This window comes from Polyodon spathula, chromosome 6, assembly GCF_017654505.1.
Source record: "Polyodon spathula isolate WHYD16114869_AA chromosome 6, ASM1765450v1, whole genome shotgun sequence".
In the NCBI taxonomy this organism is placed as follows: Eukaryota; Metazoa; Chordata; class Actinopteri; order Acipenseriformes; family Polyodontidae; genus Polyodon; species Polyodon spathula.
In genome coordinates, this window is record NC_054539.1 from 8,202,152 (window position 1) to 8,227,356 (window position 25,205).

The window sequence follows — 25,205 nt, forward strand, 5'->3', positions numbered from 1 at the left end:
TGTTGGACAAACAGTTTTCAAACAGCAGCAGTTTAAGGGCGCGTTTCGATAAGATTTATGGCAGCCATTTTGACATGAAAATTTATCACAGCAACTTCTGCTTCGCGAACTTGATGCGGGTTTGGATGCTGATGATATATGCCAAGTTTCAGAGCAATCGCTTCACCGGTTCCCAGGAAGAAGATTTCGAAAGGTTTTATTGAAAAATGCGTCACGGCGCCAATTGCTGGGAGGCAGCAGCAATTTTTTTTTCAGCATCAGACAGCCAATGTATCCAGCTTGTTACCTGCCAAGTCAGAACCTGATCAGTCACACAGCTTCAAAGCAGCAGCAGTTTAAAGTTTTGGGAAGAGAGAAAAATAAAATAAAATAAAAATAATAACAATAATAATGATTTGATAGCTTTTTCAAAACAACTTAAACCTTGACTTCCAGTTTGGGAGAACTAGTGTTTTTTTTTCTTCATTTGTAGTACAGAAATACTATATAGTACCAGTGTAATGTCAGAAAGTGGTACATCCTCAGAATGCTGTATGCATACCAAAACATGACCTGTGTAATGTCAGAAAATGGTATGCTGTCAAGAGTGCAATCACAAGGTTTGCAGGAAAAATTTAAGCAGATTCCAAAGTTCATTATCCATTATTGTTTTGCAAACTTAAACCGGAGAGACACCATTTCTCTTTTATTAGTAAAATTAACACAAAAAAAAATTACAAAACGAACGACAAAATGAGAAGTCACCACAAAGTTGCACAAGTAAAAAAAATGTGCAAGACCCAACGTATTGCATATGATAAATATTTCATACTATTTACTTAATGGTGAAAAAACATCAATTACTTCAAAAACTATGTAAAAAGACCAGAAAAATATGATAAAGAAAATTAAATATTTCATACTATTTACTTAATGCTGCTTCTCTTATTTAGTGCTTTTGTCACAAACAAAGCAGTGATGGTTGTCTAAGCATGATTATTGTTCATGGTTCCAGAGGCAAACTGAGCCCCACCAGATAACATGCAAAAAGTATCTTCTGCAGTTAGGACAACACCGTGAACTGAGACACAGTGAACTACTGAAATTATCTAAATAGTGCCAGATTGAAACACAACAGTAACTATTTAACTCAACTAAAGTAAATAACAATACCTCAGATGTTATAGTAGCTGTAGAAAAGGAATCTGGTAGCAATTTTAGACAAACATTTTGATAGGAAGTCTGAATGTTTGATGGTCTTTATAATCTTTTGGTTCGAAAGTTATGGGGGAGACACTGATATACCATCGATCAGCATGAAAAAAATCCAAACCATTGACTGGGAAAGTCATTTTCCCTATTTTTAATGCTGTATTCGTATTGTACGTTCTAATCTACCCTGGGAGAGGTGGGTGTATAATTGTATTAATACGATTATGTTCCTCTTTTTTTCACCTCATTTCATTCTTAACAAGAAATGTGCAAAACAGACCTTTTTTTTTTTTTAATGACTTCAATAAATGGACAAATTCATCACTAACAATAACACATCATTATGTCATACATGAATCATATTTTTCTGTACCGCTTTATAATTATTTGATTTAGAATCACTCTGTCTGATTCACTTGACAACCAAGGGGAAGGGAACGCGATTTTATTAGCACAATAACACACTCCAGGGTGTTCAAATATGGTTCAAAATCTACAGACCAAGACTGCTTAACACCACACCACAAATAGCAAATATATAAAATGATTACTTTTCACAAGTTATTATAAAGGAGGATACAGACAACATGCCTCACATGTCAACCTGTTCCTATCCAGTTTGAAATAAATAAAAAAAAACTTTTAAACTAGCATAAGAGGCAGAAGTGTTAAAGGGAGTAGGAGCTCTTAAAATAAACAAATCTCCTGGGCCGGATGAGATCCTCCCAATAGTACTCAAAGAAATGAAAGAAGTTATTTACAAGCCGCTAACCAAGATCACGCAAGTCTCTTGGCACATGGGTTATACCTACAGACTGGACAAAATCGAACCAGGTAACTACAGACCAATAAGCCTGACTTCTATTATATGTTATCTATAATAAAGATCCAAAGTGGTTTAGATTAGAGGAGAAACCTCAAAATAGAGCGAGGTAACCAGTGGAGTACAACAGGGATCAATATTAGGTTGTCTGCTATTCCTAATCTACATTAATGACTTAGATTCTGGTATAGTAAGCAAACTTGTTAAATTTGCAGATGACAGAAATAGGAGTGGCAAACACTGTTGCAGCAGCAAAGGTCATTCAAAATGATCTAGACAAGATTCAGAACTGGGCAGACACATGGCAAAAGACATTTAATAGTGAAAAGTGTAAGGTACCATATGGGAAATACTGAAATTGAAGTAATCTATGAAAAAGACCTAGGAGTTTATGTTGACTCAGAAATGTCTTAATGTAAACAATGTGGGGAAGCTATAAAAAAAAAAAAGGCCATCAAAATGCTTGGATATATAAGTGTTGAATTTAAATCAAGGGTAGTAAAGTTAAAACTTTACAATACATTAGTAAGACCTCATCTAGAATATTGTGTTCAGTTCTGGTCACCTTGCTACAAAAAGGATATTGCTGCTCTAGAAAGAGTGCAAAGAAGAGAAACCAGAATTATTCCTAGTTTAAAAGGCATGTCATATGCAGACAGACTTAAAGAATTGAATCTATTCAGTCTAGAACAACAAAGACAATGAGGCAATCTGATTCAAGCATTCAAAATTCTAAAAGGTACTGACAATGCCGACCCAAGGGACTTTTTTGACCTGAAAAAAGAAACAAGGACCAGGGGTCACAAATGGAGATTAGACAAATGGGCATTCAGAACAGAAAAGAGGAGGCACTTTTTTACACAGAGAATTGTGAGGGTCTGGAATCAACTCCCCAGTAATGCTGTTGAAGCCGACATCCTGGGATCCTTCAAGAAGATGCTTGGATGAATAAGCTACTAACAACCAAACGAGCAAGCTGTGCTGAATGACCTCCTCTCGTTTGTAAACTTATGTTCTAACTGTTTTCAATGCTCTTTTTAAAAATGTCTGCTCTAGTGCACTGATAGCGTAAGGATTATTGCTAACTTTGTCAAACAGATAACACAGCAATAATGATACATGATGTGGTATGGATCAGAGCAGCCACAGCGCTTAGCGCTTATTTATTTATTTATTTATTTATTAAATCGCTCTTCTTGCAGTGATTTTGAGGACAGATCTCAAACCCAAGTGCCCTAGAGAGGACATTTTTAAAAGAGCTTTGAAACAGACTTTAACGTTACAAGTGTAAAAAGTTTTCAGGCTGTTAATGAAAATAAATTACAGGTATGCTATTTAAACAGTTGTAGCAACACTTCAAATTTCACATAAAGTGGCAGATCACAATGGCAGGCAAGTAGAACTGAAAAGCAGCTCCTGAACTGAGGTGAAATCACATTTAGACAGTATTTGTATTATCCCAAGTAACAACAACTCTGAATAAGTGGAATCGTCATAAAACGCTAATCCTTTCAGTTCTATCAGGACCTCAAGGTTTGAAACCACGTTGGAACCTCGCAGGACGCCAAGGTCCTAGTCTGAGGTAGCACTCATGTATACTCAAAGGAGTACTTTCTTCTGCTTGACAAAAACAATGCAGGACTGAAGCAGTAAAGGGAATAGTATTAAAAAAAAATATTAATAATAATCCTTCCCTAAATTTGGAGTTAAATGTTCTGTAGCAACATCACCAAAATGATTCAATAGTACTAAGAACACAGTTTCTTGTCTATAAACTGATTCATCACATACACCAGAGTGCCTGGGGGAGAAGAATTTACAAAACACCATAATTATATATATATATATATATATATATATATATATATATATATATATATATATATATATAATATATATTATATATATATATATATATATTATTTTTTTTTTTATTAAAATAGAATCCCTGATACTTTTCTTTCATAGCTAGCCATCTGGTTTCTATTCAATAAGATGTGCCCATGATAAAGAGTTTGACAGTGCTTATTATCTTTATATCGTTGCAATCTAGGTATGTTTGATTGCCATAACACACACACCCACATGTAAAACCATTGTACATTTACTGGCAGTAAACTTCTTACCACAACTTCACAACATGATTTCACACATGGTAAATTTTTCTTTTTTTTTTTTTTAATTCATACATTACATATACACATGTACTGTACAGGCCAATTCCAAAAGAGGATATATAAAAACATGATGGCAGTTTGAACAACAAAAATAAGCCTTTTCATACCTGACCTGGCTGTATGAATTTCCTGGAAAGATCAAAAAAAGATTTTTTTTTTTTTTTTTCACCCCCATTGTACAAATCTAAGTCACTGCTGCTTTTTGTGCGATAAAAAAAGCCAACAATGATTTCAGGCACAAACTTATTTTTTTTTCTTTTTCTTTACAAAACTAGTGATCCAAGGCCCCGGGCTTAATTGAGGCCAGTGATTAGAAGGTGGTGGGAGCTTGCAAAGTCTCAGTAAAGCTAAGAGGACAGTTTTACTGAAATGTCAAATAGGCTGTATCATCTACTTACGGAGTGACTGAACTGTCCACAGAAGGACTTGCAAGCCAATGTCAAGTCTGATCAGACATTGTGTTTTATAGCTGCTTTGTTAGAGTGAAGTATACACCTGTTCAGGGCCCCTGTGGTGTACAACAGTAACACAACCTTCCTGCTTTAAATGCAGTTTGAACAGCCAATGATATCTCCTGCTACATGCCGAGCCACTTTTTTTTTTTTTTTGAGGGGGTGAGTACTACTCTCCCCAAGGCAGTGTGTAAATGTGTTGTGCCCTTCACTGAGGCTCAAATCGTTTTTTGGCACTAGAATGTCCCGTCACAATTCTAAATACTTCAGGGCTTCAGTCCCTGTACTGTCTAGATAAAAAAAAAAAAAAAAAAAAAAAAAAAAAAAAAAAAAAAAAAAAAGAACAAAAACAAGCTTCCTGCTTCCAGAAACAGCCACACGTCATTGCACAAACAGGCAAAAAAAAATAAAAGTTGCTGCTCTCTTCCAAAAAAAATTAATAAAAAGGAACAGAGGGCATTATGTACATTTTGTGGTTTACCTCACCACCCCCACCTTCATATGCTGTACACACACACACACACGAATGAATGTTCTCTTTGGCTGAAGTAAAAACTCACAGCGCCTATACGTCGCAGTAACGGGGAAAAAAACTAATTCAAGGATTCGTAAGTTACAAATTCTCCCTTCCTATAATTTGTCTTTGAAAAAAATAAAATACAATAACATTAATTTAAAAAAAAAAAATGGTGAGGAGAACAGGCATCAATAAATAATTGTTCTTAAATGCTGCTCTCTTGGGCTCCTGTCTGTACCAGTGTGGGACGAGGTGGCGGCAGTCACTCGCTCTTGGAGTTGTGTGCAGCGTCGAGGTTCACAACCTGCAGCTCCGTCAGGTGACTGCTGTTACTCGACTGCTGCCCAATGACCATCTGAAACAGCAGAGGAGATAAGGGATGAGAAGGGTGGGTCCGGGTTAATGGCACGCACATTTCTGGGATGAACAACGCCAGCAACCGGTGTGTTGTGAAACACATATTTAACATTGCAGGACAGGCAGCTTCATTCAGGTCACTGTATTAGGATATTACTGAAATGTAGGACTTGGAAGTTTAAAAAGTAATTGCTTTATCATTAAAAAAAAAAAAAAAAAAAAATTATATATATATATATATATATAAAATAAAAACAGACTTAATATAAGGGTTCCTATATTCATCAGGCATATTTATAACTAGTGTAATATAAACAATATAATTTGTTTCTTTTTAGATATTTTATTAAGTGTGTCCAATTATTTCACCCCCAATTCCCCAATTTGGAATGTCCAGTTATTTTTTCTCTTCACCGCAGCAATTCTCCACACAGCTCCAGAGATCCGAAGATTCAGTGGACGTCCTCCGATCCCACCACCAAGCCATCTTCCCTCTTCAACACCCAGGAACTCAAGAGCACACGACAGCAAACTACCAGCTGCATCACTGTGCAATACATGTAATCCTGAGTTTACTTTCTCTTTTCTCTGCACCTCCTGAGTACGAATTTGAACTGCAAGGAGCTGCTGCACAAAACTGCCCAAACTTTAAACCATGAGCTAAAGACCATATAAAAGGAGGCGTGACAGGAAAAGCACATGTTCACTGCACAAAACACTATTGCACAGCAAAATATATTACCTGTGTCTGGACCACAGGGGTAGACAACCTTGAACTTCCCATTCCATTCCATTGCAAGACTTTGTTTCAGCAAGGTCCTTCAATTATTTCACTGCCCTTCAGTAAGTAGGTCAATGAAATAATTGAGGAAGTGCCTGGAAAAGCCCTGCAGAGGAGTGGACTGGAACAGACACAGTTGTCCATCTTTGGCCCAGACCTCTGGGTGACAGCTGTTATTTGTTTAGGAGGGAAGGAGTAAAGTTTCACTTGTAAAATGAAGATCTTTCCGTACTGGATGTAACTGCACAGCTGAGACAGGTATCTGTACCGTTCCTGGAGGGCCTGTGAGGAACACCTGAGGGACTCCACCTGAACAGCATAGAAACAACATCCGTTAGTTTAATTATTTTTTTTATTAAATTAAAAATTTCCAGTAAAAGTATTCAGTTAATGGACAAATGTAGAGTAACAGATTATTATATAGATGTATACACACACAATTCATTAGAACCCAGCTTTGTTTGCTTCTGCCTTTATTAGCATCCCTTAATAAAGAGATGCAACACATGGCACCTTTGAAGCAGTCCCTCCATATATCACAGGGGTGGCCAACCCTGGTCCTAGAGAGCCACAATCCTGCAGGTTTTCTGGGTATCTTTAAATCGTCAATGGCTAAAGACCTGGAAAAAACGTTAGTGTTGACCAATTAACACTAGCACTGCCATAGCTGCTTTTTGACCAGCTTTTGCAATTTAAATTTTAGTATCTCTGTGTGTGTGAATATCTCGTGCATGTCCGTTCTTAAGTGTTACTAAATTATTGAATTAAATTCCCATACGTCGTTTCAGCTGCAGAACAGTAAAAATTATAAAAGTTATAAGCCCTTGCTTCTTCAACCGCCAAACCTGCAGTTTATGCGGCATATTGAAATCAATACAGTATAGCTGACAATTTAGTCTGGGCTTTGTATTAAAATCAAAGTCATTGTAAAAGAACATATTATAATCCTGTTGAGTGCTTGAAACACTGATAAAAGTCATTCTACACATCATATATTATTATTTACACTACATTTCTCAGGCAGAACGACTGTGCCACCCTGAGTGTGACAGTGGAAAAGAAAAAGAAGCATATTCTAATCTCTCTGCACAGATCAGTGACCATCGGGAATGATGCTAAACGAAAGCCAGAGACTGTTGCATTTTACAACACAACAACGTACAGGGTGGATATACTGGATCAAACGGCACGGCTGGATTCTGTCAAAGGTGCTACTTGCAGGTGGCCTTGTGGCTGTTTTTTATAATGTTTTGGACCTGGCAGCCATCCACGCTTTGGTTTTGTTCAAGGAGTGAACCGGCAACACAATCACTCAGAGGGGCATCATTTTGCAGTAGCCCTGGAGCTACGGCAGAAACATTTTGATCAGAGACACAAAAGCCGTCTGTCAAATGCCACTCAACCTTCAGCCAGCGCTGCGCCCACTGGCACACGGAATAAAAGACAATGCCAGGTTGCTAAATGCAATAAAAACAGAACTTTTGATGTCTGCGCCTGTTATGAAAAGGCAGTCTGTGACAAATGCACTGGTACAGTTGAAAAGCATGTTTTCTACGTAGATTGTACTAGTAAAGCTGTAATAGAACTCTGAGCAGACAGAGCCTGTGAACTCTGTTTCACTCAAAGCGCTTTCATGTTGCATAAGTTATGTTATATTTTTGTTATATGCTATTTTTATAACTAGTTATTTATGTTTTGTAATTGTGTATGTTTATTACAGTTTTTCATATTTATGTATATATGCTTTTTGAAAAAAATAAAAAGTTTAATTAATTTTCAAAGCAAATACAGTGTTTCTGCTCTTCAAATGTTATGCATGATGTTTATAAATAAAAATATTAAAAGTGTATCCGATTGATGGTTTTTCATTTTCATATTGAAGCCGTTTCAAAATGGAGCCGCGGTTCGAAATCTTGGTGGTTCTAGTGTAAAGAAAATATTTGGTTCAATAAGTAACTGAAACTAGAAGATCCTGCAGCTCTCCAGGACCAGGGCTGGCCACCTCTATTACGGAAACCCTGCACTAGTAGTGTTGGTTTTGTTCTATTCTTTTTCTTCTGCTGTACGGCTCTCTAACCCTTGCTCTCCAAAACCAAGTACCGCCTTCTCTTAGCTCTCCGAATGCCTGCTCTACTTTCCCCTAGTTCTCACCTTGCTCCTGCACCTGCCCGTGGGAGACCTGCATGGCAGAGGGGGCCTGGGAGAATGCGTTGAGGACTGCCAGACTGCCGTCAGACAGAGCGGGCGTGGAGGCGTACATCAGCGTGTGGGGGCTGGGGTACATCATGTGACCTGCCATCGTCGTGGGAACAGATGAAGTCACGATTGTGGCTGGGAGACTGACTAAAAACATAAAACAGGCAAACATCAAGCATGGCAAAAACAAGAACACTACTCCTTTAAATAATAATAATAAAACAACAAACCTCAGGAGACTATGTCCTCTTTAATTTAATAATAATAATAATTTTTTCAAGTAAAAATGCTTAGACTTGCAAGCATAACCCCTTTCTTTCTAAAATATGTGTTTGCAGCAGGTACAGGTTTAACCCTTAGCGGTCCACTTATTCAGCGCCTGTCAGGCGCAAGAGTTCCAATTTATTTTCACATGCGCGGTTTATTTTACATGCGCGGTTTAAAAGTCCCCCCCCCCACCACCCCACAGTAAAACAGGTTTAAAAGGCACTGCATATCAACAGGACACTCAGCCCCTTGTTCGTGTATTTATCATTTACCTCTTCATAGTATTGCATACTGATATACCCTCCTGATCACTCGTTTTATCACCAAACTCCTCAATAATGCGCTCCAAGTCAATACTTTATTACTATAACATCTCAAAAAGCTCTGCAAATGTCTGTGATATTCTTTGAGCTCTGGATGCAGAAGCAGCTATCTTGTTTTTTATGTCCGTGTTAAGTCGTGGTGCAGGGCCTCTGTGTATTGCTCAGATACGCCCCCTTTTTTTATTTTGGTCTCACTCGGCCTTTGAAAGGTTTTCTTGGATTTTTCCGGAGACCTGTGCTTGCCATCTTTTTGATGATGTCGTTCAGGGTCCGACATCGGACCGGAAAGGGCAAATTGTAATGTCGGACCTGGTCGGACACAGGACTGCACAGCCTGAACGCTGCTGAGAGCACTGTTGTCAGTTTTATCAGACTAAAGTCTTTATGTTGCCTACTGAAGATGCCAACAAAAGTACGTAACTTGTGGGGTCAGGGCCAGGTCCGGAGTCAAGTTTATGGTGTGTAGGACTTTGTACACACACACTGTCATTACACAGTTCTGTGTAGGCGTAGGTCTGTGTGTACACAGTTCTGTGTAGGGGTGTGTGTGGGTACACAGCTCTGTGTAGGGGTGTGTGTGTGTGGGTACACAGCTCTGTGTAGGGGGGTGTGTGTGTGTACACAGCTCTGTGTAGGGGGGTGTGTGTGTGGGTACACAGCTCTGTGTAGGTGTGTGTGTGTGGGTACACAGCTCTGTGTAGGGGTGTGTGTGTGTGGGTACACAGCTCTGTGTAGGGGGGGTGTGTGTGTGGGTACACAGCTCTGTGTAGGGGGGGTGTGTGTGTGGGTACACAGCTCTGTGTAGGGGGGGTGTGTGTGTGGGTACACAGCTCTGTGTAGGGGGGGGGTGTGTGTGTGTACACAGCTCTGTGTAGGGGGGGTGTATGTGTGTGTACACAGCTCTGTGTAGGGGTGTGTGTGTAGGGGTACACAGCTCTGTGTAGGGGTGTGTGTAGGGGTACACAGCTCTGTGTAGGGGGGTGTGTATGTGTACACAGCTCTGTATAGGGGTACACAGCTCTGTGTAGGTGTACACAGGTCTGTGTAGGGGTGTGTGTGTGTGTGGGTACACAGCTCTGTGTAGGGGTGGGTGTGTGTGTGTACACAGCTCTGTGTAGGGGGGGGGGTGTGTGGGTACACAGCTCTGTGTAGTAGGGGGGGGGTGTGGTGGGTACACAGCTCTGTGTAGGGGTGTGTGTGGGTACACAGCTCTGTGGGGGGGGGGTGTGTGTGTGTGGGTACACAGCTCTGTGTAGGGGGGTGTGTATGTGTACACAGCTCTGTGTAGGGGTACACAGCTCTGTGTAGGGGGGGGGGTGTGTACGGGTACACAGCTCTGTGTAGGGGGTGTGTGTGTGTACACAGCTCTGTGTAGGGGGGGGTGTATGTGTGGGTACACAGCTCTGTGTAGGGGGGTGTGTGTGTGGGTACACAGCTCTGTGTAGGGGGGTGTGTGTGTGGGTACACAGCTCTGTGTAGGGGGGTGTGTGTAGGGGTACACAGCTCTGTGTAGGGGGGTGTGTGGGTACACAGCTCTGTGTAGGGGTACACAGCTCTGTGTAGGGGTGTGTGTGTGTGTGTACACAGCTCTGTGTAGGGGGGGGTGTGTGTGTGTACACAGCTCTGTGTAGGGGGGGTGTGTGTGTGGGTACACAGCTCTGTGTAGGGGGGTGTGTGTGTGGGTACACAGCTCTGTGTAGGGGGGGTGTGTGTGGGTACACAGCTCTGTGTAGGGGTACACAGGTCTGTGTAGGTGTACACAGCTCTGTGTAGGGGGTGTGTGTGTGTGGGTACACAGCTCTGAGTAGGGGTGGGTGTATGTGTGTACACAACACTGTGTAGGGGTGTGTGTGTGGGTACACAGCTCTGTGTAGGGGGGTGTGTGTAGGGGTACACAGCTCTGTGTAGGGGTGTGTATGTGTACACAGCTCTGTGTAGGGGGGTGTGTGTAGGGGTACACAGCTCTGTAGGTGTGAGTGTGTGTACACAGCTCTGTGTAGGGGTGTGTGTGGGTGCACAGCTCTGTGTAGGGGTGTGTGTAGGGGTACACAGCTCTGTGTAGGGGGGTGTGTGTAGGGGTACACAGCTCTGTGTAGGGGTGTGTGTATGTGTACACAGCTCTGTGTAGGGGTGTGTGTGTGGGTACACAGCTCTGTGTAGGGGGTGTGTGTGTGGGTACACAGCTCTGTGTAGGGGGTGTGTGTGTGTGTACACAGCTCTGTGTAGGGGTGTGTGTGTGGGTACACAGCTCTGTGTAGGGGTGTGTGTAGGGGTACACAGCTCTGTGTAGGGGTGTGTGTAGGGGTACACAGCTCTGTGTAGGTGTAGGTCTGTGTAGGTGTACACAGCTCTGTGTACGGGGGTGTGTGTGTAGGTACACAGCTCTGTGTAGGGGTGTGTGTAGGGGTACACAGCTCTGTGTAGGGGGTGTGTGTAGGTGTACACAGCTCTGTGTAGGGGGGTGTGTGTAGGGGTACACAGCTCTGTGTAGGTGTACACAGCTCTGTGTAGGGGTGTGTGTGTGTGGGTACACAGCTCTGTGTAGGGGTGTGTGTGTGTGGGTACACAGCTCTGTGTAGGGGGGGGTGTGTGTGTGTACACAGCTCTGTGTAGGGGTGTGTGTGTGTACACAGCTCTGTGTAGGGGTGTGTGTGTGTACACAGCTCTGTGTAGGGGTGTGTGTGTGTACACAGCTCTGTGTAGGGGTGTGTGTGTGTACACAGCTCTGTGTAGGTGTGTGTGTGTGTACACAGCTCTGTGTAGGGGTGTGTGTGGGTACACAGCTCTGTGTAGGGGGGTGTGTGTGGGTACACAGCTCTGTGTAGGGGGTGTGCGGGTACACAGCTCTGTGTAGGGGGGTGTGTGTGTGTGTACACAGCTCTGTGTAGGGGGGTGTGTGTAGGTGTACACAGCTCTGTGTAGGGGTGTGTGTGTGTGGGTACACAGCTCTGTGTAGGGGGTGTGTGTAGGTGTACACAGCTCTGTGTAGGGGTGTGTGTAGGTGTACACAGCTCTGTGTAGGGGTGTGTGTGGGTACACAGCTCTGTGTAGGTGTAGGGGTGTGTGTGTAGGTGTACACAGCTCTGTGTAGGGGTGTGTGTAGGTGTACACAGCTCTGTGTAGGGGGTGTGTGTGTGGGTACACAGCTCTGTGTAGGGGTGTGTGTGTGTGTACACAGCTCTGTGTAGGGGGTGTGTGTGGGTACACAGCTCTGTGTAGGGGTGTGTGTAGGTGTACACAGCTCTGTGTAGGGGTGTGTGTAGGGGTACACAGCTCTGTGTAGGGGGGTGTGTGTAGGTGTACACAGCTCTGTGTAGGGGGGTGTGTGTAGGGGTACACAGCTCTGTGTAGGGGTGTGTGTGTAGGTGTACACAGCTCTGTGTAGGGGTGTGTGTAGGGGTACACAGCTCTGTGTAGGGGTGTGTGTGTAGGGGTACACAGCTCTGTGTAGGGTAGGTGTGTGTAGGTGTACACAGCTCTGTGTAGGGGGGGTGTGTGTGTGTAGGGGTACACAGCTCTGTGTAGGGGGGTGTGTGTGTGGGTACACAGCTCCGTGTAGGGGGTGGGTGTGGGTACACAGCTCTGTGTAGGTGTAGGTGTATGTGTGTGTACACAGCTCTGTGTAGGGGGGTGTGTGTAGGGGTGTGTGTGTGTACACAGCTCTGTGTAGGGGTGTGTGTGTGTACACAGCTCTGTGTAGGGGTGTGTGTGTGTGTACACAGCTCTGTGTAGGGGTGTGTGTGTGTGTGTGTGTGTGTGTGTGTGGTGTGTGTGTGTGTGTGTGTGGGTGTGTGTGTGTGTAGTGTGTGTGTGTGTGTGTGTGGGTACACAGCTCTGTGTAGGGGTGTGTGTGGGTACACAGCTCTGTGTAGGAGGGTGTGTATGTGTACAAAGCTCTGTGTAGGGGGGGTGTATGTGGGTACACAGCTCTGTGTAGGGGTGTGTGTGTGTGGGTACACAGCTCTGTGTAGGGGTGTGTGCGGGTACACAGCTCTGTGTAGGGGTGTGTGTGTGGGTACACAGCTCTGTGTAGGGGGGGTGTGTGTGGGTACACAGCTCTGTGTAGGTGTACACAGCTCTGTGTAGGGGTGTGTGTGTAGGGGTACACAGCTCTGTGTAGGTGTAGGTCTGTGTAGGGGTACACAGCTCTGTGTAGGGGTGTGTGTGTGTGGGTACACAGCTCTGTGTAGGGGTGTGTGTGTGTGGGTACACAGCTCTGTGTAGGGGTGTGTGTATGTGTACACAGCTCTGTGTAGGGGTGTGTGTAGGGGTACACAGCTCTGTGTAGGTGTACACAGCTCTGTGTAGGTGTAGGTCTGTGTAGGTGTACACAGCTCTGTGTAGGGGTGTGTGTGTGGGTACACAGCTCTGTGTAGGGGTGTGTGTAGGGGTACACAGCTCTGTGTAGGTGTAGGTCTGTGTAGGTGTACACAGCTCTGTGTAGGGGTGTGTGTGTGTGTGCTGTGTGTAGGGGGTGTGTGTGTGGGGGTACACAGCTCTGTGTAGGTGTACACAGCTCTGTGTAGGGGTGTGTGTGTGTGTGTGTGTGTGGGTACACAGCTCCGTGTAGGGGGGGGTGTGTGTGGGTACACAGCTCTGTGTAGGGGGGGGGGGGGGGTACACAGCTCTGTGTAGGGGTGTGTGTGTATGGGTACACAGCTCTGTGTAGGTCTGTGTAGGGGTACACAGCTCTGTGTAGGGGTACACAGCTCTGTGTAGGGGTACACAGCTCTGTGTAGGGGTACACAGCTCTGTGTAGGGGTAGGTCTGTGTGTACACAGTTCTGTGTAGGTGTAGGTCTGTGTGTACACAGTTTTGTGTGGGTCTAAGTGTGAGTTTGAGTGTGTGATTCTGTACCTGCACAGCCGGGGGAGGCCTGCGAGTTCTCAGGCCCGCTGTCACTGGTGCCGGTGCTGTGCTGCGTTGAGGAGTGGACCTGGATTGCTTGCAGCTGCTGAGTCACTGTGCCCCCTGAGACCCAGAAACAGAAACACGTTTGACAAAAGAAGAATACAATTAGGGAGGAGGAGGTGATTGACAGTGTGAAAACCCCAATAATAAAACACACATATACACACACCCAAAAGCGTTAAGCAGCTTGCTAAATTTCTTTTTTTTTTTTTTTCACATATCTTTCACAGTATTAAGATCTTCTATTTCCAATTTTTAACAAGGGGGCATGTGAAGGGTTTATGCTGTGCACTGACCTGCTAATGAAACGGACGCTGGGAAGCGGAAGACTGTCTGCTGCCCTTGAGGCCCCGCGATGCCCTGGCCCGGCTGACCCTGGATAGACAGCGAGTGCGACTGTAGCTGACTGATCGGAATGGTAGGGGTGCCAGGAGGAAGCGGAGTGCCTGCTGGAACAACAACAACAATGAAGAATCATTTTTTTACTGTGTACTTTTACTGTAGATGTTGCTAGCATTTCAACTAAGCCTACAAGTCGTTAATCAACACCGAGAATGGGGCCAGAGGATAACTTGATATTTTGTGTGTGTGTGTGTGTGTGTGCGCGTGCGTGCGTGTGTCCTATTTTAAAGTACAGCCTACATAACCCAGTTTAGCTCCTCTTGGATTCAAAATGATAAAAACAGCAAGGAATTCCAACCATCTAGAGACAGAATGTTAATTCCTGGGCTCTTTCTGGCTTGATGCATTCCAGAAGACCTAGAACTGGAATGATATCCTTTCAACATCAAGATCCCATCCTATCAGGCTTATGATGTCAGTGCCTCCCATGCAAACCTGGCATCCCGGGGCCAGGACAGCAAAGCAAAGCCACACAAGCCAGCTTGTCAAGTCTGTCTATAGCGTAGTAGTGTTTATTCACCTGCCTCCTACTGAAACCAGAAATTCAGCCACATACGCTATACAAAAAAAAAAAAAAAAAAGTTTTTACTTTGAAGAACGTAGTAAAAAGCAGCAGGCTGAAGCACATGCTTCATCTTGATATGACTTCATTGATTAAAAATAAATAAATAAATAAATAAATCAAGACCAATGTATACAATATTTAAAATGTGTAGGACAAAGTGAAACAAGCTAAAACATAGTACAGATGGTGTCAGCTTTGTAGCACAATGTCTCTGAGCAAAGAAGGAGCCAAATATCATTACAAAATCATTTTAATTTTATTTGGTTTACCCTAACCCAGATTCTAACCTACACCTCAAGAGGTATAAAGCTTTATTTGTGCGTTTAACAGAGGAACGAACAGTGTTGAAAGCTAAAAACAGTGTTGTCTCAACAATACCTTAATAGGAAGTAAAATCCATATATTATATATATGTGGGTGTGCTGCCACCCTCTAAAACCACACAAGGGTCTGGGGGCATACGGGTGTACGTGGGACATGGTGCCTACCTGACATGAAGGTGAAGCCGCTGGGGAGCTGCATGACACCCCCAGAGGTGGCCGCCGTTTTGAGCACCGTCCCGTTGGCACTGGTGATGCTGTTGGTGTTGCTGCTGGCAGAGATGGGCGCCAGGTAGTTGGTGATGGGGAAGGAGGCTCCGCTGCTCACCTGCATGGTGGTGGAGGTGGTGGGCGCCGTGGGGTTACAGGTGGAGGTGCCAGGCAAGCTGGTCACCGTGAAAGCAGGCTTTAGGGTGTCCTGTGGAAAAAGGAAGAGCTATAAAAAAGGGCAAGAAAAACTAGTGCACAAACACAGGGTCCTTATAATCTATTTGTAATATCTGTATTTAAAAAAAACAAAACACACCACAGTGCAAGAATGGAAATAAAGACTCCTATTGCACAGCAGTTGATCCATTCCTGGTTTTACTATGAGTTTAGTAAGACACACCTGAGCTTGTTAGCTATACACTGTGACTAATCAATCTCGTAGTAAAACCTGGAATGGATGAAACTGCTATGCAATAGGAGTCTTATTTCCACCCCTGCAGTGTATCTAAAAAGTCTATCAGTTAGGAGGCTGGGAAAACATAGTGGATAAATCAAGGAAGTTATCTTGTTTGCCATCCACCATGAGAAAGAAAGCCAGGCAGACTGACATGATCATAGGTCCACTCTTTGAATGAGAACCCAAAACAAAACACTAAAAACAACAGCAATCGAAAACAAATAGGTTTAAATTGCAATATATTTTAAAAAGGATTAAAATCAGTACACAGAGTATAAATTCCCAAGAGACAAGTTGATGAGCAGTGTCCATTTTTTTGTTAAACGGTAAAACTAAGAATCTTCACCAGCCTAAACATTTCATAAACTTTAGTTTCTACATGTTTTACTGTCAATGACGTGTGTTTGAAGTTATAATCAAACTAACAGGTTTGTCAGCCTGCAGTTCCAGTCTATCTGCTTCCTGTTAGTTGCTACGGAGAGGAACAGGTGGTCCTGGAGGTAAAAGGTTATTCTATTTGGAGTTAACGCCTCATGACAGCTGCATAAGAATGTACAATGAAGAGGCAAACAGAAGGGTGGGCTGTGATATAGCGTGAAAAAATAAGAATTGGACAGCCCCAGTGGGGATAATAAATGCATGCCTGAAAATCTATTGCAATTGCAAAGAACAGTGGGGAATTACTGATGTGTCAATATTTCTGATGCACCGACACTGCATGTGAATAATCTCTACAGCATTTAGCACAGTCACAAATGAAACCACACAATTACCCAGGACAAAATACACACAGCACAAAGTGAATAATGCTAAATTAAAGCGAGAGGTCAGACAAAGTTACTGGGGAATAAATGAGCTAAGGTCATGACAACAATTTATTTATTTAATGTGTTATTTTAAAGTTCTTATTACCTTTAAGGACTTACATAATCTTGGACCTTATCTTCAAGATCTGCTGACCTCCCTGTCCCTGGTCGTTCCGAGATCGGAAAATGCTAATCTCCTTACAGACCCTAAAATTAGTTTGAACTCTGTCGGAGCCATGGCATTTGGTTATAATGTCTCTCGTCTTTGGAACTTGCTCCAGATTCATATCAGGAATGCTAGCACAATTGAATCTTTTAAATCTTGTTTTTGAAAACATATTTGTTTGGGTCTGTTTATTTGTAGGTGGATTATATATTACAGAGGCTTTTTTATATTTCTTTTGTAAAAAGCCAGTCAAGTTCATCCCATAGGGATTCAATTGGACTGAGACAATGACAGAGGAGCCAAGGAGTGTGTGTTAAACCCTGCTTTTCAAACCGGTGCCTGACCCATCTGTGCTAATGGATAGAACTACAGCAGCCAGCACTGTGCCTACTTCCCTCTTCTTTGGGAACCCACACAGATTGTATAACCCCTTAGCAGCCTGCATATCAACAGAAGAAAATCTACATTTTTTTTATGATGCTACACCTCTCCATTCAGTAAACTACCCTTGCTAAATTAGCACTACTCAAGCCCTGGATAGTGCAGAAGGCTGCCCTTGCATTCACAAGGCTAATACCAACGTTCACACAGCAAGTGTTGAAACAAATAAAATGTAACACATTATTAGAACAGGCTTGGGTAACCTAACAACTGATTTGCTTAGGCAGCCTCGCTGGAGGTTGAACCCAATCATCCAGACATCTTGACTCCTGTTCTTAGGAGGATTTCCATTCATCACATCTCTGACAGTTGGGACAGTAAACATATTTAAGCTTTTATGTGTAGGTCTACGCAGGTTTAAAGATTTGTCACACCTGAGCTTGATGGATACAGGTCACAGTAAAACCTACAACTGTTTAAACTGCTATTCAAAGTCTTATCTGTATAATGAACGCTTTACAACTACCTAAATATTTATGTTGCCTGAATAGAGTAAAAGTCTGAGAATGGTGTACTTCTGGGTCATAAGCTCGGTTTACCTGTGTATGACCTACTCTGTCGACTATTCTTTTTAGCACAGTGGACAAGGCAACATAAAGTGTGTCAAGATGCTTGATGCCTTTAAGGCAGTACTGTTAAATTATTCCCATTCACCGATGATATGTACTGTACACCTGGTGACTGCCTATTGTACGCGGATGGACAAATATTGTTATAATTTAAAATCATACTGTAGTTTTGTGCCCTCCAGATAAAAAAAAAAAAAAAAAAAAAAAAAAGCCTTTCATCTATATTTCCATCTTAGGCAAATGAATCGTGTTCAGAGAGGTACTTATGCGATTGACACAACTCCTACATCTCACGGCTATGCGGTGAGAGGGAGTGGGAGTGAAGCAACAAAAGGAGGGCTAGGATATTCATGTCTTCAACACTCACATCCCAGCTTGAGCTGAAATCAGTACCAGCTTCAAAAGCAGGGGAGGACTGTGCACCAAACAGACTGTGGCATCACAAAGGCTTGGTCCTGTTCGGACCAAAACTGATACCAAGATTCTGATTTAGTGTCTTTGTCCAATCTGATACTGCAGTTGCCAGATAACAAGACTTACTGCAATATCCATTTTAAAGTCAGCAGTTAGGGCATAATTTAGCAGCCCAAGTATTAACTAGTTCTGCCCTTTTTGCGCTTCACACAATGTATTACAGGAGGGTTCATTTTGAATGGAGGAACTATTCTTTAAATCACCTAAAAGGAGTAATTCAAATTTCAACTGGTTTCAGTTTATTTTACCTGAAGATGAAAGATGGTAATAAATCATATTAGAAAATTAAGTTTTGAAAGCAGGACATTAATAAACTGTGTGCGGTGATGGACTTTGTTTAGCACGCTTTGTCTGAGGATTTTACAGCAGACACTATTTCTGTGGGCGAAAGGTAATGTGTGTGTTCAGACCAGTATAAAAAGGAATATTTGTGAAAAACAGACAGAACTGACTAGAACACTTATTCTACGTTAAATAACAAATAAATCAATAACAATAAATGCTGTTTAGTGTTTGTATTTCCTTTCACTGTTTTAACCTATATAGCCTTTTACATGAGGCAGGCAACGGTTACATAGTCTAGGACTGAGAGCTACCACATCCTGTGTTTGAAACACACATTCAGCCACCTACCTTTGTGACCGAGGGCAAATGATTCAACTTCCCTACAGTGCTCTTCAGTCCCACCCAGCTGGGAAATGGGGACAAGCAGTTCATATAGGATCAGTGTTGCCAGGTCTGTGGTTTTCCCGCGCAATTGGGCTACTTTAAAAAGACAGCCGTGGGAAATATTAAGGAGTCGTGGGTTGATAATGTACAGTGGCTCTCAAAAGTATTCGCCCCCCTTGGACTTTTCCACATTTTATTGTGCTACAACATGGAATCAAAATGGATTTAATTAGGAGTTTTTGCCACTGATCAACACAAAAAAGTCCATAATGTCAGTGAAAAATAAAATCTACAAATTGTTCTAAATGAATTACAAATATAAAACAGAAAATAATTGATTGCATAAGTATTCACCCCTTTGCTATGACACCTAAATAAGCTCTGGTGCAACCAATTGTCTTTAGAAGTCACATAATTAGCTGAATGGAGTCCACCTATGTGCAATTAAGGTGTTTCACATGATTTTGGGTTAAATATACTTGTCTCTGGGAGGTCCCACAGTAGGTCAGTACATTTCCTAACAAAAACTACAAAGCAAATCTGGAATAAGGTTCTTCAAAAGCACCAATCAGGGGTAGGATATAAGAACATTTCCAAGGCACTGAATATCCCCCAGAGCACAGTAAAATCCATTATTAAGAAATGGAGAGAATATGGCACAACTGTGAATCTGTCTAGAACAGGCCGTCCTCAAAAACTGAGTATCTGCGCAAGAAGGGCACTAGTCAGGAAGGCCACCAAGAGGCCTACTGCAACTCTAAAGGAGTTACAGTCTTCCACGGCTGAGCTGGGAGACACTGTACATATGGCAACAATAGCCTGGGTGCTTCCCAAAACTGGCCTTTATGGGAGAGTGGCAAAAAGAAAGCCATTGTTGAAAAAAAACTTGCATCAAATCTCAGCTAGAGTTTGCCAGGAGGCATGTGGGAGACCGAGACCAAGTGGAAAAAGATTCTATGGTCTGATGAGACCAAAATAGGAGCTTTTTGGCCTCAAAATTAAGCACTATGTTTGGTGCACGCCTAACACCGCTCATCATCCTGAGAACACCATCCCTACATTGAAGCATGGTGGTGGCAGCATCATGCTATGGAGATGCTTCTCTGCATCAGGGCCTGGAAAGCTCGTGAAGCTAGAGGGCAAAATGGATGCAGCAAAGTACAGAGAAATCCTGGAGGAAAACCTGCTGAAATCTGCAAGAGACCTGGCACTTGGGAGAAGATTCATCTTCCAGCAGGACAATGACCCCAAACATACAGCCAAAACCACACTGGAGTGGCTTAAAAACAAAAAGGTCAAAACCCAGACCTCAACCCAACTGAGAATATGTGGAAAGAGTTGAAAATTGCTGTTCACCAAAGGTCCCCATCCAACTTGAAGGAGCTTGATCACCTTTGCAAAGAAGAATGGGCAAAAATTGCAGTGTCCAGATGTGCAAAGCTGGTAGAGACTTATCCAAATAGACTCATGGCTGTAATTGCTGTCAAAGGTGCCTCTACCAAACATTGACTCAAGGGGGTGAATATTTATGCAATCAATTATTTTCTGTTTTGTATTTGTAATTAATTTAGAACAATTTGTAGATTTTATTTTTCACTTTGACATTAGACTTTTGTGTTGATCAGTGGAAAAAACTCCTAATTAAATCCATTTTGATTCCATGCTGTAGCACAATAAAATGTGGAAAAGTCCATGGGGGCTAAACACTTTTGAGAGCCACTGTAATTAGACTGGTGGTATAATTTTAAAAAATTAACGGTTTTCATGTTTGTAATATTGTTTGGCATACAGTACCAGCTTTACTATTTCAATAAAGGGATCACACTGTAATTCGGTTGCTGGTCTGGTACGAATGTTGATTTGTCCTTTCAGATCTTCTGTAAGAATTTGTTGATAGTGACGTGTGGATGAGTTGTGTAGTTTTTATCAAATTTATACCAGGTATCTTTTCTTACAAAACCTTTTTTGTTTTTGTTTTTTTTATGCATAGGCCTACGTGTTAATAATAAGCTTGCTTTCAGTTAAAACAAATATTTGGGCTATTTAAGTGACTTTTGACTCTAAACCCAGTAGAAATCTAGCAGCCCTGTATAGGATATAGTTATGGGAGGGCTGTGATGAATGTACTGCTATACACAGTAGTTTATTATTATAGTTAATTAAGCTGAGGATGATTTCAATAGGAGTTTCCTGTCTGACAATGGCTGCTGTCTAAGGTATTATTGCTTGACAGCAACAATGTGTTTTTGAATGCTGTCCTGTTCTGACTGTAACTGACTACTACTGTACATCGGTTTCTGGACGTGTCGGATAGACTACTCTTCAGTATTGTATTTTGCATGTTTCCACAGTGTGCTGTTTATTAGAATACACTGTTATACTGCTGATGGAGATCCCCTTAACCCAGGAAATCAGTGGACGAGTCTGATGCTAGTGGTTGGATTTGAATCTTTATACAAAAGCAATGATTTTTAAATTGGTAAGGGTTGGGGTGAGGGGTGTGTGCGTGTGTGATACATTTGTTTCATTAATGCATCCCTTTCATTTAACAATTCAGCACCCATTAATACTTTATCAATCAGCATTCCTGTCAATGGAAATAGCATCATCTGCATAAAAAATGCATTACCGCGATGGGTCCATCCGTCCTGTGACAGCACGATTGCTCAGTGAACAAAAAAAAAAAAAAAAAGTCTTACTGCAGTGCTGCCTTGTTTAATACATCAGAACAAGGTGGCAATGCTAAGAAGCACTGCCTGCAAAGGGCACACCTAAAACCTTTAAAACAAGTTAATTAGATCAATTAGAAAAAGGGTGTGACTTATAGGTGACTGACAGGACGGAGCGGATTGAGTGGGTTCTGTGCCAGTCTGTACAAATGCTTTTAACAGCGGAGAGCTCCAGCAGTCGAGTCTGGAAAGCTGACAGCTGTAGGAAAGCTGTTAACCCCTCTATGCCATCTGGGGTCTGCCGAGGTCTGGGGAGTTATCAAGGGCCTGGAGGGGGTGGCGAGATGGGTCATCCAGTATTCAGAACTCACGGATAAGGTGACCTTTCCATCCTTATCTGTGTCTCATTTCTTATTGACTTGACGGTAAAAATGTACAATCAGGGCACAGACTCCTGCTGCTTTGTACTGTGATAGCATCATCTTAAAGATCAGATTTAAAAAAAAAAACCACACAACAACAGGTATAAATTTAAATCTAACTTGCATTACAATTTCAGCATTTTCAGTATAGACAATTCTCTTTCTCTCGTTTCCGTGATGCAGTGTGTTGGTGAGGCCTTTGCTTCAACGGAGACACTTCTCGCACACCTACAAGAAGTGGAAAAGCAATACAATAAAAAGATCTCCTAGCTAGTCGCGATAGTCAACACCAGCTTTCTAACAGGAAATCAAACCCAGAGTCCCATAGCTTTCATGGGAGTGTTCAGATGCAAAGTTCAATTGGTAGTGTGAACTCCAATATAAAACAAAAAACACACTGATCCAGAAAACACAAGGCTGAATATGCAACGGCCTCAGACTCCTTACTGAAGCTTGAAGTCAGGACTGGGCTGCTGAAAAGAACAGGACTGATGTGAAACTGGCTAGCCCACCTCCATTGCACACTGCATACACGCTCTCCTGACCACAAGAGGGCCAAGCTGTAATGCACTATATCATGGGTGGCCAAACTTGCTGACCCTACAAGCCACATACCAAAATTTCCATACAGTCAAGAGCCGCAAGACACTTACTGTAAAACATGAAATGTTTACGAGCAAGACATTTTAAACACTAGCACTGTTGTGCAGTACAGATGTTAAGCTATCTCCTGATGATAGCAAAATACACAAGACAAGGGACAGAACATTGCCTACAGATTCTGTGTAATTTGTACTGTAGATCTACAGTGTATTAACTTTAAAATGTAACATACAACTAGTGTTTTCCATTTGAAAGGGATTACAGTACCTGCTTATGACGAGATGCAAGATATGTAAATATAATATAAATTTTAGACCTGCAATATAACATGTAAACATGCATTCTCTAGTCCAGCACTAACACTCCAATTTTATGAAAAGATTGCCACGAGCAATATTCCAGGCTTGCCATACAAAAGTTGCTTGAGTCGTTAAACCAGCTTCCTTACTGAATGCTGAAAGCAGCATCTGCCTCAGGTCTGATCCAGGAGGATATTCAGGGGAAAATGGCTCGTGAGAGGCGGTATGGCCAGCTCTGCGCTATATTATAAACATAACAGAAAAACAAGTATTTCTGAATGAGTCCATGCCTCAGAATCTCAATTAACCAGACAAAGATTGGACTCCCACAAAACCAGGGTTTAGATTCAGGAGCTGCACTGCCCAATTTCTTGCGACTTACTGTAACCATTTAAAATAATATATTTCAAAAAAGTTACACAGACAAAGAGATGGAGAAGGGATCCCTTTTATTGGACTAACTAAACAATAATTAATCACAAGTGTTCAAGACCTCAAAGGTCTCTTCTACAGGTGAAGAGAGAGATTAATGTTTCATTTATCAACGAGAAAAAGACTTACGAAACCAAGGACTGGGTACAGGGCAGTGCCACTGCTAAATACTTCTTGACTTTTCAATAGCGTGTAGCAATCCCAACTACAAACATACAGACGCACAAAGACACAACAGGTAGAGACAATCCCGCAGCTGGACCTCCTTTCCCCTCCTCTGTCCATTCCTTAATCTTCCACTTGCTGGCTCCCGTCTCCCTGTTTGTCAGCTTGCCAACCATAACGAATTCATAGCTGTTTGCGAGGACTAAAAAAGGCAAGGCAGCCCAATATGGAGAGTGCCAGCCAATAGCAGGTTGCTCTTGGAAAAAGGGGCCTGCTGTACCCACAATCCCTTGCCTGCCCTGGCGCTGCGATAGCTCTGCGCTCTCTCTCTCTCACTACAGACAGCCAATTTTGGAGTAGCCTTGTGATAAGGGGGCATGTGTGAGGAAATTAACTTTCCATTATCTCAGGAGGCACTTGCTTGTCAATCCCCAACTACCACTTACTTAAAATAAGTTAACTTTCCAGTCTGTGTCTACCTTTACCGTAATATTAAATAGTTTAGGTGATACTCATGATGAAAAGTTATCATGTTTGTGGGGGTAGAAGTGCAGCCATGTGGTGCGCAGGGCGAGTCACACAGTGCAGGTTCGCCTCCTCGCTGTGCAAAGTAGGCCGGCCTTCGTTTGGGATGCCGTAGGAAGCATTGCATTGGCTCTGGCATCAACGGCAAAACTGTTTGAGCTACAGTGAGCTCAAAAAGGTGGATACCTGCAGGGCTGGCCTTTATTCTCCAGAAGTCGGTAGCTCACCGACATCCGCTCTCGAGTTCCTGGGTGAAAAAGAGGAAGCTGGCTTGGTCGTGGGATCGGAGGATGCCCACTGAAGCCATGTGGGGAATTGCTGAGGTGAGGGGGATAAGTGATTGTGCATTCCAAATTGGGAGAAAAATTGGGGGTAAAAATTATATTTGGGGGGGGCTTCCGAGTGGCACATCCAGTAAAGGTACTCCATGTTGAGTGCAGGATGAGCCCTATAGCCTGGACGTCGCCGGTTCAAGTCCAGTCTATTCCTTAGCCAACCGAGGATGTGAGCTCCCACGACGCGGCACACAATTGGCCGAGTGCCGCCTGGGGAGAGGGATGGCTGGGTCAGCCAGGGTGTCCTTGACTCACCGCACACCAGCAACCCCTGTGGTCTGGCTGGGCTTGTCTGTAAGCTGTGTTGTCCTCCGACGCTGTAGCTCTGTGTGGCTGCATGGTGATTTTGCAGTGTATAAAGAAGCGGGCGGCTGATGACATACGCTTTAGAGGACAGCATGTGTTTGTCTTCACCCCACCTGAGTCAGCGCAGGGGTGGTAATGATGGGCTGAGCCTAAAAATAAGCCTAAAAATAACTGTACCCCCCTCCCTTAAATTGTAATTTTTATTAACGAAACCACTAAAACTTTAAAAAAAAAAAAAAAAAATAATAATAAAAATATTATATATATATATATATATATATATATATATATATATATATATATATATATATATATATATATATATATATAAGAACACTACCATCAGACGATATATCTTTTATATAAAAATACAAT

General features: G+C 42.5%; 1 protein-coding gene across 3 annotated transcripts in view; it reads right to left on the reverse strand.

Moving 5' to 3' along the window:
* Positions 1–5,298: 5,298 nt before the first annotated feature.
* The window catches only part of srfb (serum response factor b), a 40,223-nt gene continuing 20,316 nt past the window's right edge, over positions 5,299–25,205 (reverse strand). The window contains exons 3-8 of one of the 3 annotated variants that reach the window (XM_041251952.1): positions 15,451–15,700; positions 14,292–14,441; positions 13,942–14,055; positions 8,450–8,641; positions 6,531–6,607; positions 5,299–5,515 (exon numbers count right to left, since the gene is read on the reverse strand). In XM_041251952.1, the coding sequence (XP_041107886.1) occupies positions 5,423–5,515; positions 6,531–6,607; positions 8,450–8,641; positions 13,942–14,055; positions 14,292–14,441; positions 15,451–15,700 (876 nt within the window). In that variant the 3' untranslated portion in view covers positions 5,299–5,422. Of the gene's footprint in view, positions 5,516–6,505; positions 6,608–8,449; positions 8,642–13,941; positions 14,056–14,291; positions 14,445–15,450; positions 15,701–25,205 lie in introns of all 3 variants that reach the window. The other 2 variants (XM_041251951.1, XM_041251953.1) reach the window with 2 other exon arrangements.